The sequence below is a fragment of the Chaetodon trifascialis genome, chromosome 1 (assembly GCF_039877785.1).
Source record: "Chaetodon trifascialis isolate fChaTrf1 chromosome 1, fChaTrf1.hap1, whole genome shotgun sequence".
Taxonomy (NCBI): domain Eukaryota; kingdom Metazoa; phylum Chordata; class Actinopteri; order Chaetodontiformes; family Chaetodontidae; genus Chaetodon; species Chaetodon trifascialis.
The window spans coordinates 19,453,966-19,477,812 of record NC_092056.1 but is presented as its reverse complement, the minus strand read 5'-3'; the positions used below and the strand labels follow the sequence as shown (position 1 = coordinate 19,477,812).

The following is a 23,847-nucleotide window of genomic DNA, read 5'->3' as shown; positions in this document are numbered from 1 at the left end:
GTCAACCTGACGCGATGCAAGCGACTACAACCAGCTCCTGCCCTAGTTTGGGGGAGTGTTTTGCCTTTGTGCCACACAGTAATTCACCTTATTTTCAATGTAAAGTACAACACTGAGATTGGTAGATGCTGACAGCCCGCTCAGAAATACTTCTTCATTCTACAGTCACAAAAAAATGAACAATCAATTCACACACACTTTCTCTCATTTCACTTTCTACAGCTTGCACACTTTTCCCCATCACACACAAACTCTCACATGCAGACTCTCAATTTTTCTCTTCCTTACACCTAAAAGACCCACTGCTCTGCTGAGATCACTTTATAAAGAGCCCTCTCTAACTACCTCATCTATTTTCCACCAAATTAACTCTCTCTCACCACTGATTAATGATCAAATCTAAATGAATCAAATTAAAAATTGAAAATTATATTTCCAAAGCCCACAAAAAAGAGACAGGAGGAGGCTAGGGGGGAGAGTGAGAGTGCTGTACCTCCTCTTAACAAATGAGCCTTCAAATCGTAAAGAATGGGAAAGAGAGGTGAGGAGGGAGGGAATGAAGGGAGGAGAGCAGGGGAAAAGGGTCAGGGGAGACAAAATGTAAGGATCAAAAATAAAAATGGTGGAAAAAGAAAAGGCAAGGGAAGAACAGAATAACTGAACTGGTGAGAAATAGAATAAAAAGACGAGAGAACAAATAAAATTTTGCTAAAAAATGATAAAAAGCATTAATGGAAGATTATGATAGAAGAAAGTATAGGAAAAAGGAGAAGGCAGGAGGCAAGAGGAATAGAGCATAGGTTGTAAAATAAGAGGAGAAGGGGAGGGGCAAGTAATAGATGGGCTAGTACACAAAAGAAGAAAAGAGAAAGAGAAAAAAATGAAATGAGAGAGAAAAGGAAGGATGAAGTGAGGGCTTATAAAAGAAAATGAGATAGGAGGAGAATAATGAGAGAAAAGGAAAGATCCATGAAAGAAAGCAACAGAGAGAAGCCCACAGAGGTTATATGCCTTAATTATAAGCTTTAATTATTATGTCAACTAACAGTACACCTCTACTCACTCCACTGCTTCAACTTACATGGAGCACAGTGTGTGTACAACGTGTTTTTTACCATATAATAAATAAATAAAACAATATATTAACATACATACCTGTTCTCATTCACACTTTTATACATGTACCACTTTTGCCATAATATGGTATATGTAAACAAACAAACACACGCATGCACACACACAGTGATGACGATGAAGGTGAATCATTCCTATCGTGGGAATATTGCTGCCTGTCAATATCACGATCTGCGCTGATCACATCAGCATAGATTTTACACTGCACTGGCGTCACTCTGTGTCAGGGTGTGTGTGTGTGTTTGAACAGTGAGGGATTGTGAGTGAAATGCCTTTGACACCTAAGTGCTTTTGAAGAGAGGAGCATCGAGCATGGGAAGAGAAAGGCAGAATAGAGAGGAAGACACAAAATGGATTGATTTCAGATGGTCAATGATATGATAAGAGAGTGAGAGAATGAAAGAGTGAAGGATAGCAGAGAGAGGAGCAGGAAGACAAATAAAATGATTGATTTCTGTTGATCACTGCAAAGAGAAACAGGGATGACAAGAGGAAGAGAGCGTTTAAAGGGGCAGAGACACGAGGGAGAGAGAGAGAGAGGAAGAGAGAGATGGGAGTTTTATGATAATTGAAGTTGTAACAGGGTTGAAGTCTCTCTTCCACGTTCGACCAGGTTATCACCTTATGTTTCTGTGAGTGTATTTGTGAGTGCTCGTGTGTGTGTGTGTGTGTGTGTGTGTGTGTGTGTGTGTGTGTGTGTGTGTGTGTGTGTGTGTGTGTGTGTGTGTGTGAAACCACAGTGCTGATGTAATAACATAAAAGGTTTTGCTATGTGGGTTTAAGAACTGATGGTCGAGTAGATTGAGTGAGACAACAGACCCATTTAAATCTAATGTGTGAGTGTGTGTGTCTCTGAATCTTCTGCATGTGAGGTACAATAAAAAATATCAGGATAAAGAAAACAGATGTTCATATTTAGCTCCAGGAATACCAGATCAGGGATTATTTTGTTTGTTTGTCTTCAGGTTGGTAAAGGTTTTTATGCTCAAATCTAAGAAAAATGACACAAGGCAGCTTAAAGAAAGAGAGGAGAATGAAAGAAAGAGAGCATGAGAGAGGGATGGAGGGGAGGTTAAGAGGAGAGTGTGTGTAATGTCATGCAGTGACGTTTGTTTAGACCAGAACAGATCAGAACAGCACTGCCTGAGGCAGCGGGCAGGTGGCTGTCACTGGTGTGTGAATATGTGTGTGTGTGTGTTTGTGTGAATGTAGGCATGTGTGTGAGACCATGTGAGGTCCCTATGAAATGTTGCCTTTTCCACATAAGGGGCCTTTTTTTTTAAATATAGCAATAGATTTATACTACTAACTATGGCACATCCAACATTACTGAGATGAGGGTATTTATTTTACACTCAAGGCTACATTTTATTTTCTTCTGACTTTTGATATGACTACACTTATTTGTGTGAGTCTGATGAAAGCAATGCTATTGTGTGCTGTCAAATCTAACTTAAAACAATTACTACATTAAGTTTCTGTCCTCTGTTAAATGCATTGCTGTTCCCAAACAGTCTGCCTGCCACATCTTGTCTCCTCTCAAGACAAACAGAAAGAAAATGTGAAAGAGAGCGGACCACTTAGGCAGATCTCTCACAGTATTTCCATTATCGCTCCTTTCTAGCTGGGATGCAACCAGATGCCACTCACACACACAAACACTCACACACACTCGCTTAGGACAGACGCTACAGGGCCAGATTTAGCTACAAGTTTCCCATGGGGGAACACCAGACGCCACCAGTTGTCTGGCACTCCCCTCCTCTGTTTCCCCGTCCTCTCCTCTTGTCCCTCTCCTCATCAGTCGCTCTCCCCTCCTCCCTTCTTCTTGCACTCCTCTCTGTTGTCCCACAAACCGGGTTTTCCTTGTTATTTCATCTTTTATTTTTTACATGACATCTCTCAAGAAATGTGTCCTTTATGAGCGACAAATTGTCTGTTTTGTGTGTTCTGCATGTGGACATGTGTTGGCCAGTCATCCTGAGTGTGGTGTGTATGACTGCATGTGTGTGCAGCAATGAGATTAGATAGCTGCAGTCAGGCCAGTTGAGGTATGAAGAGAGTTATGATGCACACTACCAGCTGTATGTACACATCACACACACACACACACACACACACACACACACACACACACACACACACACACACACACACACACACACACACACACACACACAGACTGCGGCCTTCCACCCGATCTCACTCATTAGGTCTTAGAGGCCATGGGGAGCACGGCCAAAGTTGGCACGAGCTGTTGGTGTGTGTGTGTATGCATTTGTGTGTGTGTGTGTGTGTGTGGGCAGTATGCCAAGGTTTATATTTGCGGTCTGTGGACTTGTCTCTCTAGTAGTCTACCATCTGAATCCAGCTGGCCGTTTCCGCCAATATAGAGATGGAGGCTTTGGTTGTGGCTTCAACACATTCTGTCTGTTTAACCATGATTCATCAGACGCGCCATCATCAAAGCTGTTATGTTGTAAGGGAGCAAATCTGTCAATGTGACCATATGTACAATATACATGCATAGTGAACACTGCTGGCTCCGGGACCGTGTGCTTCTGCCAAAGCCTTTCATGTTCAAATGTCTGATCTGTGTTTTGTATTCTGTTCATGACAATTGTATGCATTACTGCTGAATTTGAATGCATTAGATCTGTCTTGCCATGCCAACTGTGGAGAAATAGAAATAACTGTGATAGCTACAGTGCTATTACCTTTGCTACTACTTTTACTTTCTTTAACTTGTGAAATAGATAAACACATTTGTTCAAAATCTCTTTCAGCCTTTTCCTGTTTCAAATATTTACCTGCATATCTACCTGCTATAATACTCATGTTCTCTCACCCCCCTCCCCTCTGTCTAGGCAGATATAAGCTCCGCCCCTGTGACCTTTCAGTCTTCAGCTGACGCATCATTATGACCTCATTAAAAATGGACAGACAGCCGTTGCCAGAGGGAAAGTTCTCATAATTTAGTCAGGCCTTTTAATTGCCTCGCTCCAGAAATTAGCTGCTACATATTGGTGGGTGGGTGCCCCATGTTCGTTCATTCCTTCAGTCCACCTCCCCCCAAACCCCCCTCATTTACTTCTCTCCTCTCCTCTGGGTGAGAAACACTCAATATTCCACACAGACAGGGCTGTGTGTGTGTATTCACATGATCAGGTGTGTGTTTAAGAGAATGTGTGAAGAAGAGGCTTCACTCTGAGTCCGTTTACTGACCCTCTGGCCTCTTGTTCTCCCCTCTCTGTCTCACTCGCCCACCCACCCACCCACCACACACACACACACACACACACACACACACACACACACACACACACACACACACACACACACACACACACACTTCCTTGCTGCCTCACTTGCTCTTCATCTCACCCTCTCTGTCTCCCAGGGCGACAAAGCTAATTTGAGGCAGATCTTGCCCTGAGGGGTAAACTACAGCATCTACACACACACGCACAGACACAAAAACACAAACACACACGCTCTACCCCATGTCCTCCACCCCACTCCCACTCCACCTTTACCACTTTATCTTCACCTTTCTCCCGTAAGCTAGCCCCTGACAACCACAGTTAGCTTTGATGCTAACTGATGTAGCCACTTAACATTATCATCTATGTAATTCTGCGGCAACAATGCTTCTACCCAGAAGGGTGGCATGAAACAGAGCAGGCAATGTTCTTAAATGTCTTATGTGCAAAGTATTGTGGTTGAGAGTGTAAAAATGTTTAACCAGGTAGTATCGTAATATCATTCTGTACATTGGTCTTATAAGGATCCATTATTATGAGTCCAGAGTAAATTTCATTCAACATTATGTACCAAAGTATTTCTAAGGATGAAATAATCCACACATATAATTCATGTGGTCGCTACCTGGTAAATGAAATAATTAGCTGGATGTTTTTTATTGGTAATTGGTTTAGTTTGAGCTGGGTGAAGTCCTTTCCAGTAACACCACTGCATTCGAATGGGCAGGTGGGATTCTTCCTTAAGACAATAATTCAAGGGGATGTTTGAGCAGATACTTCGAGAACCTGCACGATGCACTTGGTCTTTAAAGATGACATATTCTAAATTAACATCTGGAGCAGAATAAAGCAAAGGTGAAGGGATACATTTAAATCCTTCTTAAAGTTATTGATCTTTTTCAAAAATTTCCACTTCAAAAAGAGAAAAGAAAATGGATGTATCAATTTTCTAAATGACCCTTATTCATATGTAGAGCGGGACCCTCTGTATTAAATTCACACTCAGCACAACAAATGGGGTGGCTGTGGTCTGTCAGGTTGATATATATATATGTAGGCCTCGGTGTGTGTGTGCATGTTTGTGTGTGTCTATAATGTATGTGTGTGGAGCAGGGAAGCAGCAGCAAGAAAAGGCAGCTATTGCTCTGCTCTCTTATTGGCTTAGTGGGCAAACCACAGTCCTGAAGAGTTAAAATCAATAGCATGTCTACCGCTCTCATTCATTCATTGCTGAAGAACATACAGGTAACAATGTATTTAAAAGTCTAGCACTGAAAGGAAATGACCACCAAAAAATATTCTCTTCCAGCTGATGGCTTTGTTTGGAGTTTTAACGATGAGGGCGACGCGGTTTCCATGTCTAGTAGGAGGATGCCGTCTGAGCCTTGTGAACTGTGAGACTGTTGGAGCTGCCAATAATACATGCGATTACACGTGTGCGCGTGTGTGTGTTTGTGGCCACACACACATACGCGACACAAAACAGGAGATGAGACATAGGTTCTGCCTATGTCAGATCAACTGGGAGAACAAACGCTACGACAGCAGCTTGTTGGGAGTGTGTGTGTGTGTGTGTGTGTGTGTGTGTGTGTGTGTGTGTGTGTGTGTGTGTGTGTGTGTGTGTGTGTGGAAAAAAGACAGAGAGGGAAAGAGGAGAGAGAGAGATGAGCATCCTTTTACAGTGAAGTAAAACTGTGCTGTCGGAGGCAGTGAAATCTGTGAATTTTGTGAGTGTCTGAAGCTCCAATTTAGATATCTCATTTAGATTTTTTCTTTTGTAATTTTAGCCTTTTTTCCACAACCAATATTAGTATTTAATTATATTCAATTGTTGAAAGTTTAACTGTAGTTTCAGTCAAAAATAACACTAATCTTTTCTTTGTGAAAAATGTGTCATTTCATGTTGCTTTGTCATAGTTTTTGTGGATAAAATTCATAGTGCACACATGGGACAACAGCTGTTTACCTCTAACTGTCATGCTTTCACATAATAATGTTGAGTGGGTGAGAAGCAGCAGGTATGGATGAGCGTCATGGTGCCAACAGGACGGAGAGAACATGGTTGAGAGGAGAATGGATGGATATGAGGCATAAGAGAAGCAACAGAAACAGTACAATAATACTGAGTGGGAGAACTGGAGGGAGCGAAGAAGACAGGAATGGATGGAGGGAGGGCTGGCAGGCGTCGGCAGAGGCATGCTCCCTGACCACTGTAAGGAAGGGGGCGTAGGCCAGGTCTCCCATCAATTACAACCTTGACCCTCCTCTCCTCTCCTTTCTCTCTCTCACACACTTTCTGCTTCATTCAACCATCCTCCCCCTGCCTCTCATCCTCCCCTGGTCCCTCTCCTCTGCTCCTATAAATCAATCTCTTCTCCCTCCCTTCTTCCCTCCCTCCCCTCAGCCTTCTCCCACCTTCCCCCTCCCACTACGCCTCTGTCTCTCTCTCCCTCTATCGGCCGTCCTCTTCATCCCTTGCCACTCCTCTCCTTCCTTTCATCGTTGGAAGTGCAGTGGGAGTAGAAAGGTCAGAGTTGGGCAGACGAGAGGGAGAGAAAAAGGCAGAGGCAACAAGGGAGTGTGAAAATGAGAGAGTGAGTGTATTTAATCAAAGTGGTGTGGGGGCAGATAATATCTCTTGTTTTTTTTTACCTTTCTTCACCACTGAACAACTGCTGAGTGTGAGTGTTGCAATTATCCAGTAATTTCTATGTTTATCTCATTTTGGTAATGTGAAACAAGGGTCTTTTTGAGAGAACGTGCCCTCAGAAACTATTAAATGTATGTCATATATCAATATTAAGTCATGGTAAGAAAAGAGTGAGGTAAGAAAGAAGCACAGCTGTGAACATTTGTGGATGTAAAAGATTGAAGTGAGAAGGCAACAAGAGGGACGTGATGCAAACAGAAACAGATTACAATATACTGTGTATAAAAGAAGTATTAACAATTTCTTAGAAGTGTTACATGTAGCATTATTTCTTGGTATATATACCATAAACCATGACACCATGCTGGTGCACTTCTCATAGTGGTCCTATGTATGTACTGATTGAATCTTTAGCCGGAATCAACAGATTTGACCTAATGTTTCCATACCTTTTACATTTACTTCACCATGTGTCATGAAGTGAAACCGCAGCCATTTTTAGTGTTTCATTCTGTAAAACAGCATATGTAGGAGCCATAAATAAATCTGGTTGATTACTTCCTAAATTTAATGCACTGGCATGTGATGCAGAATGCTGCACTGAGGATGGTAGAAGTTGCTGATCCCATCACCATTGGTCTCTATTAACCGGATAAATAAACACATTTAATAGGCTTTAAAATGCTACGTGTAGCACGGTTAACAGAGAAAGATAAGGAAGAGACCTTTTCCCTTACCCTCCCTCAGCATGCCCACAGTCAGACACTTCATGAAGCGGCAGGCCTGGCACGACTTGCGTCTCCTCTTGGTGATCTCGCACTCGTTGGTGGCTGGACAGCTGTACTCAATGTTGCCTGTGTGTAGACATGTTGGAGGAAGACAGAAAGGAAGGTCTCATTTTAGACAGACACATCAACAGACGGGAGGGCAGACAGCTTGTTAGACATCAGTACTCAGCACAGACATAGGAAAAAACAAAACATACTGTGTATGTTTTCATTTGGATGGACAGACAGAGAAAACTATCACATCAAAACAAACCCTGGTCTTGACTTTTGACTTCAAGTTGGCCCTTTGTTGGCATAGTGGCCACATACAGCACAGAGCAAATTCCTCATAAAGTTATCACTCTGTTTAAAAAACTGGCGAAGACAACAGTGTCTTTATATACATGTGCACTACATGAATATACAGTAAATGTGCATATGTCATGGCGAGAGCACGCTGAGGTTGCGTGACTAGCTGTGGTTCACTCGTGGTGACACTCAGGTGTAGAGCTGAGGTTAAGATTATTAACTGACCTAAGTCTATTAACTTCACAACCTTTGCCAGCAGAAACACCTGGAGTTGGCGACTGCCTCTATGTCTTGTCTCTTTGTTGTGGGTAACTCACTTACTAATTAGCATTTCGAATACACCACTGCGCATTCAATATATAATAATATCTTTCTCTTGTTTACCTTCCTTTTAACCATGCTTCATCAGTCTCTCTTTACATCTTCCTATTTCTGTATCATCGTACATCCTTTGTCTTTGCTATTTTTCAACTCAGGTTTTAATTGTATGTCTAAATAAGACCCTTTTCTAACAGACTACTGCGCCTCCTGTTTTCATTCCCATTTTATTTGGTTGTTTTGTTTTCTCACTCTCAGCTTCAGTCCCCACCAGTTCTGCTCATTTCCTCTGCTTAATAATTTGCTTCCAGTCAGTTCTAAAGCAAAAAACAGTTATGGATTTGTTAGGGCAGTTTGGACTGTTACTGAATTGTTCAAACAAGTTTATTTCTTCAGGAAGGTTTATTTATCTGTAGTATGAACTGTGCTGAGATTTGAACCAGAAAGCCCATTGTCCCCTTCCTCCTGTGCCCACCTGACAACTACAGTACCCCAGCAAGCCAATGCATCTCCCACTGAAACAGAGCAAACAGTGATTACTATTGACTGCTGCTGTGGAGAGGATGTTTTCTCATTACTGGGCTGATTAAGGGGGCTAGTTAGCTTGGGAAAAGGCTAAATGCATGAACACTTCTTAATGGGCAACAAGATGCTCATTAAACAGCCTTGTTAGTTAAAGGCTAAACATGCTAAATGATGGGGGAACCCTTACAGTCTAATGGATACTACTAATGGGACTAGTTAGCTTACACCTCACCTTTACATGCTGATGATACAGGAGGAGCAGACTAATTCAGCAGTTAAGAGCGGCATGTACCTAGCGCTAAGGCTAAATGTGCTATTGACACAGAATCTGCGTGGGTTAATGGGTGGTCAGTAAAAAGGCCTTGGTTGTGGAAGGCTTAACAGGCAAGTGCTGCTAAATGGATAACTGCAGTAAAGAGTCTCTTATAGGTCTGCAGCACTAACACTAAATGTGCTAAATCCTGACTGAGAAAAAAAAATGCTGACAGCTACAATTACTGAGTGCTACTGTGGAAGTGGGCATCCATGGGCAGTGATAATATTGCTTATTATTTGTTGATTAAAGTGACATCCATGACGGATATAACAATGTTTGTGAAACCTGAATTTACAGTACCTCAACTCAACAGTGATATTACGTAAAGTGTGATGGATTTTAATTTAATATTACAGATTGTACATATTCAGAAAGGGGTTAGGTACTGTAGGCATAAATTACAGGTTGATATAAAGGTGTGACATAGGTCATGTGGCGGTAGATTCTTTGTATGCACACACACAGACATAAACACCCTTCTTCAGAGTGAGGGAATAGGGTATGAATTAGAAAAGAAGGGTTTATATCAGAATGTCATAGCTCTCTCTCTCTCTCTTGTGCATGTGTGTATGTGTGTGTGCCTTTATGTGTCTTATTGTGCACTGGGGTGGGCTTAGAGCAGAGAGGTTCTTGGAAGCCTCTATGTATAACATGTGAGTTCGTACAGGTGCGTTGGTGTGAGTGAGGGGGATATCTGAGGGCCTCAAATCCCCTGCAATCTCCTTTGAGATGTGTGTGTATGTCCACCTGCTGCATGACAATTGACCGCCATTGTACAGGCTGTGTAATGTGACATGTGTGTGTGTGTGTGCTTTTGGCCTGCCATACTCCTTGAGCTGTTGCTGTTTTTATCTCTTTTTACCTACGTTACAGCTCTAACTTTGTCTTGACATCAGTTCCGCCTCTCCCTCCCATTTGCTTTCTTTTCTTGTTACCTTGGCTCTTTATTAGATAGCTTTAACTGGGGAGCAACAGAAAATATATAGGTAGAAAGCAACAGAGGGGAGAAGGGGACAAGGTTTCCGGACCAGATTCGAATGCACACACATGGCATGCCCCTGACCATTTTACATCTAAATGACTTGGTGATATGCATTTGCACATTTAAAACTGTTCAGCTATTGAGGAATTTGTTTACCTTTAAGTCAGTATGAGCTGAACTATCGCACAGACCCCCTCATTGGATGGTTCCACCTACCATTTTCACTGCACTCATTCCTTTGCTCTACATCACCATCACATTTTTCGTCTTCCTCTTTCCTGCTCTCATCCACCTTTCTTTGTCCCTCTTGCTGTCTTCCTCTTCCCATTTCATTGGCCTATCCCTCCCTCTCCCACACTTTGGCCTCCTCCTCACTCCCCTTTATCCCTCTCTCTCAATAAGGGAGTGATAGATGCAGGTTGTCAGGTGTCGCTGGACTGACGCCACAGAAACAGCAGCTGCCACAGCCACTTCCTCCATGCTGTGGCGCGCGCGCACACACACACACACACACACACACACACACACACACACACACACACACACACACACACACACACACACACACACACACACACAAAAATACCACTAATTCCTTCCTACATCCATGTGTCCAATCCACCCTCCTCATTCTCCTCTTTCTCTCATTCCTTGTTTCAACTTGTTTTTTATCCAAACCAGTGTACACACCTCTTCTCCTCTCCACTCCTCTTCTCTTTTCTCCTCTCCTCTCCCACCCCATGCTCTCCTCCCTGTCCAGCTGGAGGTGTTTTTTTGGTGATTACCTGCGGTTTTATTGGCTAATGGGTTGAAACATACCAATATGTCTGCTGCTGCCCATCTGAGGCTGGCCCTGCTTTCCAGCCAAGATACACACACACTAACACACAACTGCACATAAACACAGGCATATCTGCACGGACATACACATAAACTTGCACTCATTTACATGGATGAACACAAGCCCACACACAGACACAGGATAATGCACACATCCACACGATCTGTGGATGTGGCTGGCTTGCGTGGTAGCCAAAGATAATGTCATGACCCATTTGTTCCAGTGGATCCAAGACTGCTCAGTCTGTGCCCAAACAGTACTGTAGCATACATATTGATAAAACTGAAGTTTGCTGGCCTCACAGTGATAGATTTGCTTTACTTAATTCCAAGTTGTTTCCATTCAAAATTGACTAATTGCAAATTCTTAATAAACATCCATAAATTAAATCTTAATTTTGACTGCAAAAATGCAAAATAATGGCTATGATTTATATCGCCTTGGTGGCCTCTGGTCTCAATATGGCTTCCCATCCATTTGCTGAACAGCCTTTCGTGACTGTCCTGTAACAAGTTTTGCCAAAGTCTTGACCCATAACCTTAAACTTGAGCCTTCCTGATCTGCAACATGTCCACTACAGGAGAAGGGAGGATTACAAATAGAGTGAAAATGAGGGAGTGAGAGAGAGGTGGGAGAGAGCATTGCTTTAAATCTATTCAAGGTCATACTTCGAAGAGGCTCTACTGTCAACATGGCATCATATCTATACTTTCGCAGAGCCCTTGTATTTAATCTGTAACTGTGTCCTCACCTATGTAACCTTTAACAAGCCCTCAAAATGAAATGAGACACGTGGAATTGGTCAACTAATAGACACTACAGCCATGACAGATGAAGCAAGGGTTAAATCTATACACAGAGTGATTACAAAGTCGTGTGTGCGACTGTCTGTGCATGTGTGTTGGTGTCCATGTGTGAATGTGCTTCTGAGTTAGTGCATGTCTCTGCCTTTATCTCTGTATGTGTGTGCTGCAATCTCTTTGTGAAGATTGCACCGTGTCCTGATCTCATCCCATAATAAACACATACAGGTCATCTCTAGGTAGTGGTGACCATCTAGTGGATGTAAGATTTCGACCTCCCTGTGTCTCGCTCTCTCTCTAGGGCTTTACTGCGAAAGCTGCTTATCGGTGGCAAAAGAAAGCAGCGACGGATAGGTGGATGGATGAAAACGCAGATAGATGAATCCTGTCTGATATGACTGACTGACTGACTGACTGACTCGGTGGATCGATGATGGCTGGCTGGCCAGCTGACTGGTAGCTTGGTTATGGCAGCAGCATAAAAACTGACAAGAAGGCGGTCTTGCTAGGTCAAAAAACCAACCTAAAAAGGTTCATATACATATACATATATGTTTAATGGGCTATTAAAGGTGATATTACATATTTTTTTCAAATCCAATCCCATGGAACACAAGCCAATAATTTGGCCACAGAGCTCCATTGCTACCGATAAACTATCAAAAAAGAGACAAATAGCTTGGTAAGTATCTGCTTAAGGTGTGCTTGCTGTGGAGAGAAACGTGTGAAAACCATCATAAAACCCAACAAATTTATCAGTCAAGTTGTAGACTTTGTGCTCTGTCCGAGATATAAGTTATATGAAAGTAGAATGGCTGCATAATCATTGAACTGGGTGGATTAATGAACAAATGGCTGACTTACTGGCTCCCTTTATGACTAATTGGTTGTCTGTCAGAATGACCTGTGTTTTGTTTACAAGGGTAAATGTAGGACAAAATGCTGATCAAGTTGCGAGGTTGAGTGTGACTTGAAAATCCACAAAACTGGAGGGGATAAATACCTGTGCACTTGCTGCACTACTTCTACCCTGAACAAGAGACAAGCAAAGGATTACTGAGCCTAATTCCTGGTACTCTTCTCATCATGTGGATTACTGCTCTATCCCTTCTCTCCTCTACCCCCTAACCTGAACTCCTGACCCCCAGACATAACCTCTGACCTTCTTCTGACACTACGTTATCTCCTAGACAACAGGCTTATAGCTAACACCCTTGCTGCGAAGCATAAGCAGCTAGATCTGTGAATGCAAACACTACCTGGAAATTACTCTTTGCTGTTGATGAAGAAGAAGTCAAGGTTGAGGGCGAAAGGAGGGTGTGTCTTTCAGTTGATGTGCATGGTGTACATGCATGGACCTGATTGGATGCGTATAAGTGAGTGTGTGTATGTGCATGCATGACAGGAAGAGAAATGGTGAAGGACAGAGGAAAAAATAGACTGTGGTGGGTGTCCTGGTGGCTCACTTAGCAGAGAGAGGAGGATACATGTACCATATAAAAATCTGGGTTCACATCTGGCCCGGGGCTTTCATCATATATCCTGGATCTAGCATAATGGCTCAGGAGTATGTGCATGTGGGACAGAGTGCACTTCATGTGTGTTTATGTGTGTATGAACTTCATGTGGGAAAATCAGAGTTTATGTTTTTGGTGCTACTGTACAGTTTGTGCGCAATATTTCTTTGACAGGCTGTGCCCTTTAAATAAAGATGTAGAAAAACACTCTTCAGCTTCTATTGTTGTGTCTGTATTCATGACCTTTCATATACTGTCATTGCTGCATAAATGCAAATTTGGAAGAAATCAAATTACAATTACTAGGAAAACATTTCTTGACAGCGTTAAAGGCCTGCCAGCAATAGACCACAGCTAATAATGTCTACAGTTTTTAACAAACAACACAGACACTCAAAGTTTCTGTGAAGACAAGGTTGTAGACAATTAGAAAGCAAATCTGTGATGGTACAACTGATACAGTAAGAGATGTGCACAGAGACAGATATGTAGAGAGATGTACATAGAGACATAATTATGGACAGAAAGTCAAAATGGAAGCCAACCTTGGATGGTGCGTTTGAAGAAGGCCTTGCAGGCCTCACAGGATGCCACTCCATAGTGGTACCCTGATGCAATGTCCCCGCACACCAGACACAGCCTCTTGGGCATCGAATTCAACATGTACTCGCACTTAATCTGTGAATCTTCCCCAATAGTTGATGAACAGTCCTCATAACGCTTTGATCCGGGACCGCCAGCAGGACCCAGGGGTCCTGCGTTGGAGCCGTAAAGGCTAGGGGAGTCTAAGCCATTGGGGTGACCGTTCATCGTGGATGAGTAGGAGCCTGAGGCGTCACTGGAGCCACCAGGGGAGTGATGGTTTAGACTGTCAGTCAGGGAGGCAGGACTAGACGGCTCAGTCTTTATATAAGAGGACGGACAGTTGGATTCAAGGTGGCGCTCCTTACTGGACATTCTGCAGAGAAGCCTGAGGGTGAGAGACAGGAACAATCAGACAAAGCAGAGGAAGAAAGTATTACAAGAAAATGTCACGTGTAAAACGTAGAAGAATTCATACAAAAACCAAGAGAGCAAAGGGTGAGAGGAGAGGCAGAGGTAGAGAAGAGAAAAACTGACAGCGTTAAGGCAACGTTCAATGAATGAAACTCCGTTTTTGAAAATCCAATTGCAGCAATAATTTGTTATGATGTTGTATTTCCTCACTGTCACTTTCTATGATGGATTTATATTCTTCCACTGAGCCTGACACACAGACGTATGCACACAATCCATCCATCACGTTTTTTATTCTTTTCTTGAGAGAAATGATAGTTGTGCGGATTGAGACAGAAGGGACGACGTAATAAAAGACTAAGAGACTTAAATATAAAAAATAAACAGAATGTGCCTCATTAGGGGAACCGTGTGGAAAAGAGAGTAGCAGACAAGCATCTATAGTAGCACCCAGTCACACAAACACATACACATGCTCGGGGCCGACGGTCATCCGTCACTCTCCAGTCAATAGCAGCTTGTTCTACATGAAGGTAATCAGTAAGCAGGCTCTCTGCTGCTCAATCATCCCACAGACAGCCTCACACATACATGATGCTCACATACACACACATGCAGAGACACAGATTCATACACTTACACACTGACAGACAGAGACATAGAAGAAGTTAGAGGAAGAAATGCTAAACAAAACCATATTGAAAAAAATGAATCTCAGCTAATCGCTCTGAACGGTTACTGAATTCCTCTCCTCGTCTCTTGTTCTTCTCTGCTTTCTCTTCCTTCCTCTATTCTGCTTCCCTCCCTCTCTCCTTTCCTGCTTTTCCTTCTCCGTCTCCCTGAGGAGGCTGACTGGTGTCTTGTTAATGGCAGTTGTAATTAACAGCTATCTTCTCTCTGTCCATATCTCTCCATCCCTCCCTTTGTCTACCTTACTATCTATCTGCCTGTCTCCCTATCACTTCCTATTCACTGCCATCTCTCTCTCTCTCTCTCTCTCTCTCACTCTAACTCTTACCACTCTCTCTTTCTCATCCTCTTTGCATTACCACTCTCTATTCCTCTAACCCTGCCCTCCCTCCCTTCTCTCCCATTTCATTGTTAAAGGCAGAAAGCACAAAAGGGGTTTTTAATTAAGGCAGGATGCTGCTAAACGAGGGGCTTCAAAAGTCCAGTCGGCCTGTAAAAGATCCCTGTTCTACAGGGACCCATAAAACACAGACAGCGCCTTGACGGAGAATGGAGAGCTGGCTGGGTGAGGGACGGGTGGGGGGAGTGGGGAATGGATATAGACAGGAAAACAGGTAGGCAGACAGACAGCCAGCCATAGCAAGAAAGAGGCAGAAAGAGAGAAAGAGGAGCTGGCTGCAGTGATTGATGATGGCCAAATGACAGACAGCAGTTTCACATCTGAATTGTTAGGATTTATAATGTGCAGCAGAACTTTAATGTGTTTGGTGAGCAGCACGATGAGACAAAGCTGTCCTCTATCTTTAGCCGAACTACACAGGCACTGTGAGGCAAACACGCTCCTTTACCAGAAATTCAATGCTTTTTTGAGTCCATTTTTCCTTTCATAAAGTGACATGACATTTAAAATGTACAATACTTTGGCCCCCCCAACCTTTCATCATATATTTTATTTCCACCACCACTTCTTCCCTTCTTCTCTCCCCTCCTCACAGGTTCTTCTAATTCAGTGACTCTATTAATCGTGGCTTTGTGGTATTGTGTCTATAAATCCATTTATCTGATGCTAAGGTAAGTCTTCAGTTTGCAGTGAGGGGGACACTGCGAAAGGTTTGGACACAAATCAAGAACGGGAAGGAGGTAAAAAGGGATGGAGAGAGTGGATGGAGGGATCCAGAAGGAGAGCCAAAAACGTATATAAGGTGCTAGAGTAAGCAAAGAAGAAATAAATGTAAATGTGGGAAAGAGTGATGGGATGGTGAGAGATCGCACCGGGGTTGTCTATGTTCAGGCAGAGGGGGGGAAAACAGTGGCGACAGAAAAGAGAGTAGACCCATTTAAGTAGATGATGTGATGGTGATGATTTAATCTCTCCTTTTTCACTCTTTATGCTCTTTTGTGCCCCCTCCCTTCGACCGTCAATCCCTCTGAGTACCATTAAGTGAAAGAGTTTAAGTGCCAAAAGATCTCAGGCGCTTTTTTCCTTCTCTCTCAAATTCGCATCTATCTCTCTTTCCTTCTTCCTTTCCATTCCTATTTGCTCCATCTCTCTCTCTCTCTCTCTCTCTCTCTTTTCCTCTACCATCTCTTTTTCTCCTGCTCACATCTCTCCTATGTGCTCTCACTCTTTCTTTCTCTCTCTCTGCTTATAAATGAAAAATAATGGCAGTCGAAGGGGGAGGAATAAAAAGAATAAAAAAGAAGACATGCGTGCAGAGGAGAGGAGAAGAGGAAAGGAGATTAAGAAATCACAGCCAGTGCGCTGTGCCGAGCGAGAGGTTGAATGCATTTATGTATGTATGTTATCAGTATAATTATGGCGCTATGTAACTACGGCTCAGTGCTGAAAGAGCAGTCTTATTGTGCCTGTCTGCTCTTCAGATGAGTGTGGAGAGAGAGAGGGAAGGAGTTGGGTCTCAATTTTTTAATCAATTCTGTATGTTTTTAGGTATTTAAAGAGATTTATATAAAGAGGAAAAGGCTTGAGTGTGTTTCTTCTTCTTTTTGTCCTTTCACAAGGAGCTCTAAGACACGAGCAGTGTGTTATGACATGATTACAGTAAAAACACAAAGAGAAGCAGGAATCAGATTTTAGTATTGCCTGGTTTGCTTAATTCTATTGCAGAAAAGGCGTTATGAGTTTCTTTTTATTTCTGCTATTCACCACATTTTGTCGCACGTCAGCGGAAGAGCAACATATTCTGACATACATGAGATTTTTGCTTTTTGAATGGCATGTCTTATGTCTAAGAAGTGGTACGAAGCTTCTTTTGCTCAAACTGGCATAAATAATTTTCTTATTTCATTTTGATGAAAGCAATTACTTCTGTTGTTCATTCCTCGATGTTATGTGTAATTTCAGGCAGAACCTTATCACTTACCAAAGCAGACACACAGAAAGGTTTCATGTGTACAACATCAAACAAAAAGAAGGCTAACTAGTGGACACTTTCATCCAAAAATTAATTTTGTTGGAGCATTTCCTGAACGCTTTGAAATAAATAACTTGAGTTAAGTCACCAATGTTTGTATTTTAGAATTAGTGCCTGTGATAAAGTTGAACACACTGTTTCTCAAACAGTTACAGCAATGGGACAAAAGTGGCTGTTTAATTTCTGCAGACATCAAATATTCAGCAGTCCTATTACCCCTCCCTTACTACCCCCCCCCACTCCCCCCCCCCCCACACACACACAGGGCAGAAAGATTACCACCTTCCCTTGTCTCCATTTCCACCCCAATCCCTGTCATTTTCTCTTTGTCTTTGTTTTTTCATTTCTCACTTTTTGAAGGCACAGTGACTCATGAAAGAGAGATAAATATGTGGATCTGCGGACAGAGAGCGACAGACAGAATGGAACGATGTCTCGAAAAGAAAGAAAGGAAGGAAAAAGAAGAGGAAGGAAGTGTTTTGAAGGAAGGTGGGCCACTTTCTTATGACAAGCTGTCATTAGAGCGGTGGGCTGATGCAGCTCCCTGACAACTGGCAGGGACAAACATACAATCATCGTATTAGAGCAACTACTCTCTGCCTCGCTGTGTGTCTCTGTGCTGTTTGCCGTGCGCTCCTGTGTTTCTGTGTGCGCTCTTTCATTATATACAATCTTTGTGCGACTGACTCACTAGATGGCGGTCATAAACACAAACTGATCCACAAACTACTCCAAACTGCTTTTGTCCCACCCCAGGTTAGACGAGGGAAGAGAGGAGGATGGAGCAGTGCAGGTTAGCTGAGAGCTGAATCGAGGTTTAAAACAGACAGTCTGGCTGTCATTTTAACATTCACCTACCACCGCCAAATCAGAGGTTTAGAAAACACTTTGTTCAGTTTGTTTATAACCTGCCTGATTGTCTGACTGCTCACATTGCTTGACCTGCTGGACTCTTCTGTCAATACTGACTAGATCTGAGGAATTACATTAGTGAGTAAAAATGCTGGTCCAACGACCAAAATATGATCAACAACACATGTTTTTTTTTATATAAAGAGCATTTACAGAGATACAATGAGCAGCTAAGATGTTAACATTTAGAGCTTAAAGCAAAACAGCTTTCAAAATATATGTTACCCTGTTAAGAACAAACACATTTGAAAACACCTTGATAAACTTCAGTGCATGCAGAGGAATGAAGCATCTCACTGTCCAGACGTTATCTTAAAACCCAAATTCCTATGGAAAAAGCAATAAAAATGAGTAGAGGAGGATAAGACGAGAGAGGAAAGAGAAGTGGTAGCAATAGAGACAGAGAAGAGAGAAGTGCTGACAATGTAGCTACCACGGGTTGGCTAATACCTTTCCATCACACCAAGCATTGTGCTCTCGATGCTGATAAGAACACACAGTCCAATAAGCAAAAAGAAAAAGAGAGAGAGAGGAAAAAAACCCACACAATTCTATCTAGATGATACCGGCAATGCTTTGGGAAAGTTATGGAAGGATGGAATACAGAAAAGAAAATACACCGAATTAAAGAATGGGGTAAGGAGGGGAACTGGAGCAAAAAAAAAAAAAAAAAAAGCATTTACATTTCCATAGTCAAATGAATAGAATGATTTCATCAATAGACTGAATTGCTTTTCAGCCCTTACACTCGTCTGTTTATTTTTCTTTCTTTGCTCTATTTCTCTCTCAATTTTAGTCCATTTTCAACCCTCACCTATCTGTGGAGGGTTGTTGAACTGCTTGTCAGCTTGTCAGCTCAATGAATGCACTAGTGATAAAAATACTGGTGTATAAAAACACACACAAGCTTGACTTGTTAGCTGCACACTGATGAGTAGGTGACTGCTGTTGTGCTTTTCTATTTTCTGCTGGCTGCATTATTGGACAAGGGCAGGAAAAAAAACAGACACGTGCATATAAAAAATGCACAGAAAGAAATCTTTTTCATGTGTGGTGTTCTCCACGTAAGTTGTAATTGAATCTGTGTTTTTGCATGAGCATTGTGTATGGTGTGTGCGTCGTTAAAAGGCAGAGAAATATGGGGAGAAAATAATGTGTGCTGCCGTGGTGTGTGTTTTTGTGTGAGTGCTTGTGTTGGAGTCGAGCTCCATAGACTCACAGTGTGTCGATGATTATAGTTGTTTTCAGGGAGAGAAATGAATAAAATAAGAAATAAAAACTCACGCAGCGACAGTCACTCTAAACCACTCTCCCTCCTACTGAGCTCTCTCTCACCCTCTCTTTCCTGCTCTCTTTGGGTCTCAGTCTCTCTCTCGCTGGTCCTTTCTACCTCTCACACAAACACACTCTGTCTTTCTCGTTCATACACACCCTATCACACACACCACCTTCCACCCCACACAAACACACACACACACACACACATCAGGGAGCAGATCAATTGTTACAGTGTTAGGCGGGCAGGAAACCTGTAATTCACTTCATTGGCTGCAGAATAAACCCCTGATTACATACAATCAATGTGATAATGGCTAAAACACATTCTGCCCAATGGGCTGCCGGGCTGTAAAGACTGGCAGAGGAGAGGCAATGTGAATGTGTGTGTGTCTATATTCCTGAGTGTATATGTCGGTGACTCTGTGTGTGTGTGTGTGTGTGTGTGTGTGTGTGTGTGTGTGTGTGTTTAGACACTCCTTCTAGGTATGAATTTTAATATAACAAACACAAACTTACACACACCTTTGCTGTACACAACTATCTACAGACACATACACAGGTGTGAAATGAATTGGGTAAGACTTACAGAGGCACACTACTAGGGCTAAAGCTGTTATGATGCTTCCTGGGGTTTATAAAGTTCACACACACACACACACACACACACACACACACACACACACACACACACACACACACACACACACACACACACACATTCTGTAGATGTGAGTGGACAAACAGTGGGAAACAGCACACACAGGGCAGGCTCAGCCAAACACGATTGATTATGAATTATGTGCTTTCCAAACTGCAGACGGCAGACTATTCAGGGATATCATGTTGAGTCTGGGGATATCAATGTATATCGTCTATTTTCAATCATCATGCTATTGTTGAGACGGTTTCATGTGCTTCCTTCTTCTCTTTTCTTTTTCGGTCAGTTCTCTTCTCTTAAAATGTGATTACGTTCCAGATTTTTGAGGGAGTTTTTTTTTTTTTTCTCGGTCAAAGTCTTCCTTGGTCTGAATAAAGGATGATTTGGATTTGAGAGACTGACTGCATTGGTCTAGTTATTTAAGTGAAAAGATATGAAGAGGTTGATCTTGTTCGGGGCAAAAACGTTAAGGCGGTGCACCGCTAACCCTGTGTGTGTGTGTCAGATGGGAATCTTGATGATTTAGGTCATTTTCTTGCGGAGCAGGGGCTGATAAGTGTGTTGCTGCCAGGCACTATCTTTGTCACCATGTCTCTCTCTCTCCATACCTCCCTCTTTGTCTCTCTCTCTCTTTGCCCCTCTTTATGTCTCCTTTATCTGCTGTGTGTCATTGTATTTGTAAGGGTGGTTGTCTACTGTAAGAGCAGTGCTTCAAACATCTGAAACATCCAGCAGGCTGCACATCAGCAGTACAGTTAACAGTTTGTCTGTTAAACATATTCAAGCATTTATTGGCTAAATACTCAAATCCAGACAAGCAAATTAGATGTCTAATTCTGCTCTACTTTGGGACTTGGCAGACTAAATTGCATACCATATACTTGAAGTGACCTCCAGCCTTTTACCGGCCAGGGTGAAGAGGGAAAATCAATGAAAATACTGAATGCATCCTCTCTTTAGGTAAACCTTTTATAAAAGATACTGTATATAGCAAAAGTGAAATTAGTAATCTTTCTTTCTATGCCAAGATATAATGAACAGTATATACAGGTACATGTTCACTCAATTTCTTTAAATGATGCACACAATAAATTTGATGAACATATATTCATACTGCTTATTCACATGATCTTGACATGCAATGTTTGTGCAGAGGAATAAGGGATATACATTGTAGGCTGGTTTCCTTTATAAAAGAAAGGTCATTGATCAAGGTGAGTGTTCGTCTGCCTTTCTGTGTGAATGTGTGTGTGTGTGTGGATTAGCAGTGTTATCGCTGAGCATTAGGGGTGCAACAGCTCTTCCAAACACTTAACAATGCTTGCCATTGTGACAGATACACATGCATTCATATACACACTTACACATTTGACCATTTGTGTACAGTGAGACATACAGCTCTGCTACACTCCCGCCCCCCCTCTCTCTCATACTCAGACAGATAGAGACCCGGGCAAGGTGCCGTATCAAATGAAATTGCACAGAAGTATAATAAAAAAAAGTGTTTAAAAAAAAAAAACAAAATACCCCCCATCGGATTAAAAACACATTTTATTAAACAGATGGTGAAAGAGGATTTCCACTCTAGTAAATATGACAAGGCTTTCAAATGTGACATGGGAGGGAGGCAGAGAGAGGGGAGGGGAGGAAGAGGATACAGACAAGGAGGGAACGGGAAAAGAGAGCGCAATGCTGCAAAAGAGAGGAGAGATAGTGTGTGTGTGTGTGTGTGTGTGTGTGTGTGTGTGTGTGTGTGTGTGTGTGTGTGAGTGAGTGTGTGTGAGTGTGTGTGTGTGTATGTGTGTGTGAAGTTAAGGGGCGCTTGATCTGAGAGAATGAGGGGAAAAAAGTAGAATAAAGGAGAAAAAGAAATGGAGGAGAGGAGAGGAGAGGAGAGGAGAGGAGAGGAGAGGAGAGGAGAGGAGAGGAAGAGGAGCATCAAGGCTGCATTCTTTAAGCAGATCAGATTTGGGGAAATTGGGCTGTCACTACAGGATTGTGATGATTTACACCTATCCATCACAGGGAGAGAGGGAGAAGCAGAGCTAGAGTATGTACAATAATGCACAGCATCTGTAAAAATTGAGAAAATCCATCCTGAACAGGCTGAGTTCACAGCTTACTTTTCAACCCAGTATTCAATATTCTCGAAATAATGCATTTAGAAACAGGAAGAAGATACAATATTTACATATATATATATATATATATATATATATATATATATATATATATATATATATATATATATATATATATATATATATATATATATATATATATATATATATATATATATATATATATATATATATATATATAATGATCATCTGAAAGCAAGACTCGATCCTGCAGACAAAACATTTTGCTGCTGCACGCTTTGAACTGAATTGATCTATATTGTCACCAGCTGCTGTTGACACTCGTCCCCTCTGCCTCCTTGCCTCTCTTCCCTCTCTCTCCCTCTGTCCTCCTTCCCCCCGCTCTCCCTCCCCTCACTGCTGGCTGATGCACCTTACAGCCTCGCTCCTGGACCATCTGTTAGGGAATCTAATTCACATCCAGTCATAATCAGGTTTGCTGGAGTGCCCACTGTCTCTGCCTCTCTTTCTGTGTCTCTGTCTCTTTCTGGCCTGCCTGCATCTTTCTGTCTATGTTATATTCTGTCTCTGATTGCCTATCTTTCATTTATAGCATCCACGTCTGTCTGTCTCAATTCAGTTTTCCAATATTTGGATGTTTCATCAACATCTTCCTCTCTTTATTCTTTCCTATACACTTCAGTAAAAAACACAAAACTGGCACTAGTGCAGGAACAATGACAGAACAACTTCACTGTGGGAAGTTTGAGGTTTTAAATATTTTGTTTGTGTTACAGTATAATGTGTATTATACACTACTGCTCGTCTTTGCAGAACTGGCTTTGCTCTCACAGGGTTTTAAACTTTGCTTTCGTAAAAACTCAAATAATTGCAAATTGCAAGAATTTAAATACTGCTTCAGCATTTGATGGTAAAATTAATATATAAGCATCAATTTGACATTTTATGGAAACATTAGGAGCTACATCGATGCAGCATCTTAATTTTGCATGTTCATGTGTGTGTATAGTGTAGGTATGTGTGTCTGTTTATCCATGACTGAGAATAAGGCGAGCTGAGGTGAAGGGGGTGGAAGTTAATGAGAGGTGAGTGTCTGAAACCCTCTTTCTCTCTTTCTCTCTCTCTCTGCTCTAGCAGTAATCCTCTTCTATAAATCTGCAATCCAATCAGCGTTGTCCACACTTACACACACACGCACACATACACAAACACAGACACACGCACACACACACATACACACACAGAGCTGTTGGGAGGCCCATCTGTGTGTTAAGGCAATCTGCTTTATCATTATGATTACATTGGGCTCAGTTTACAGCAATGTGTGTGTGTGTGTGTGTGTGTGCGTGCATAT

At 42.1% G+C, this 23,847-nt stretch overlaps 1 protein-coding gene across 3 annotated transcripts in view; it reads right to left on the bottom strand.

Moving 5' to 3' along the window:
- esrrga (estrogen-related receptor gamma a) overlaps nucleotides 1-23,847 on the bottom strand; it is a 78,752-nt gene that overhangs the window by 40,006 nt on the left and 14,899 nt on the right. For all 3 annotated transcript variants that reach the window (XM_070963119.1, XM_070963102.1, XM_070963112.1), the window contains exons 3-4: nucleotides 13,971-14,395; nucleotides 7,785-7,901 (exon numbers count right to left, since the gene is read on the bottom strand). In XM_070963119.1, coding sequence (XP_070819220.1) covers nucleotides 7,785-7,901; nucleotides 13,971-14,395 — 542 coding nt within the window. The remainder of the gene's footprint in view (nucleotides 1-7,784; nucleotides 7,902-13,970; nucleotides 14,396-23,847) is intronic.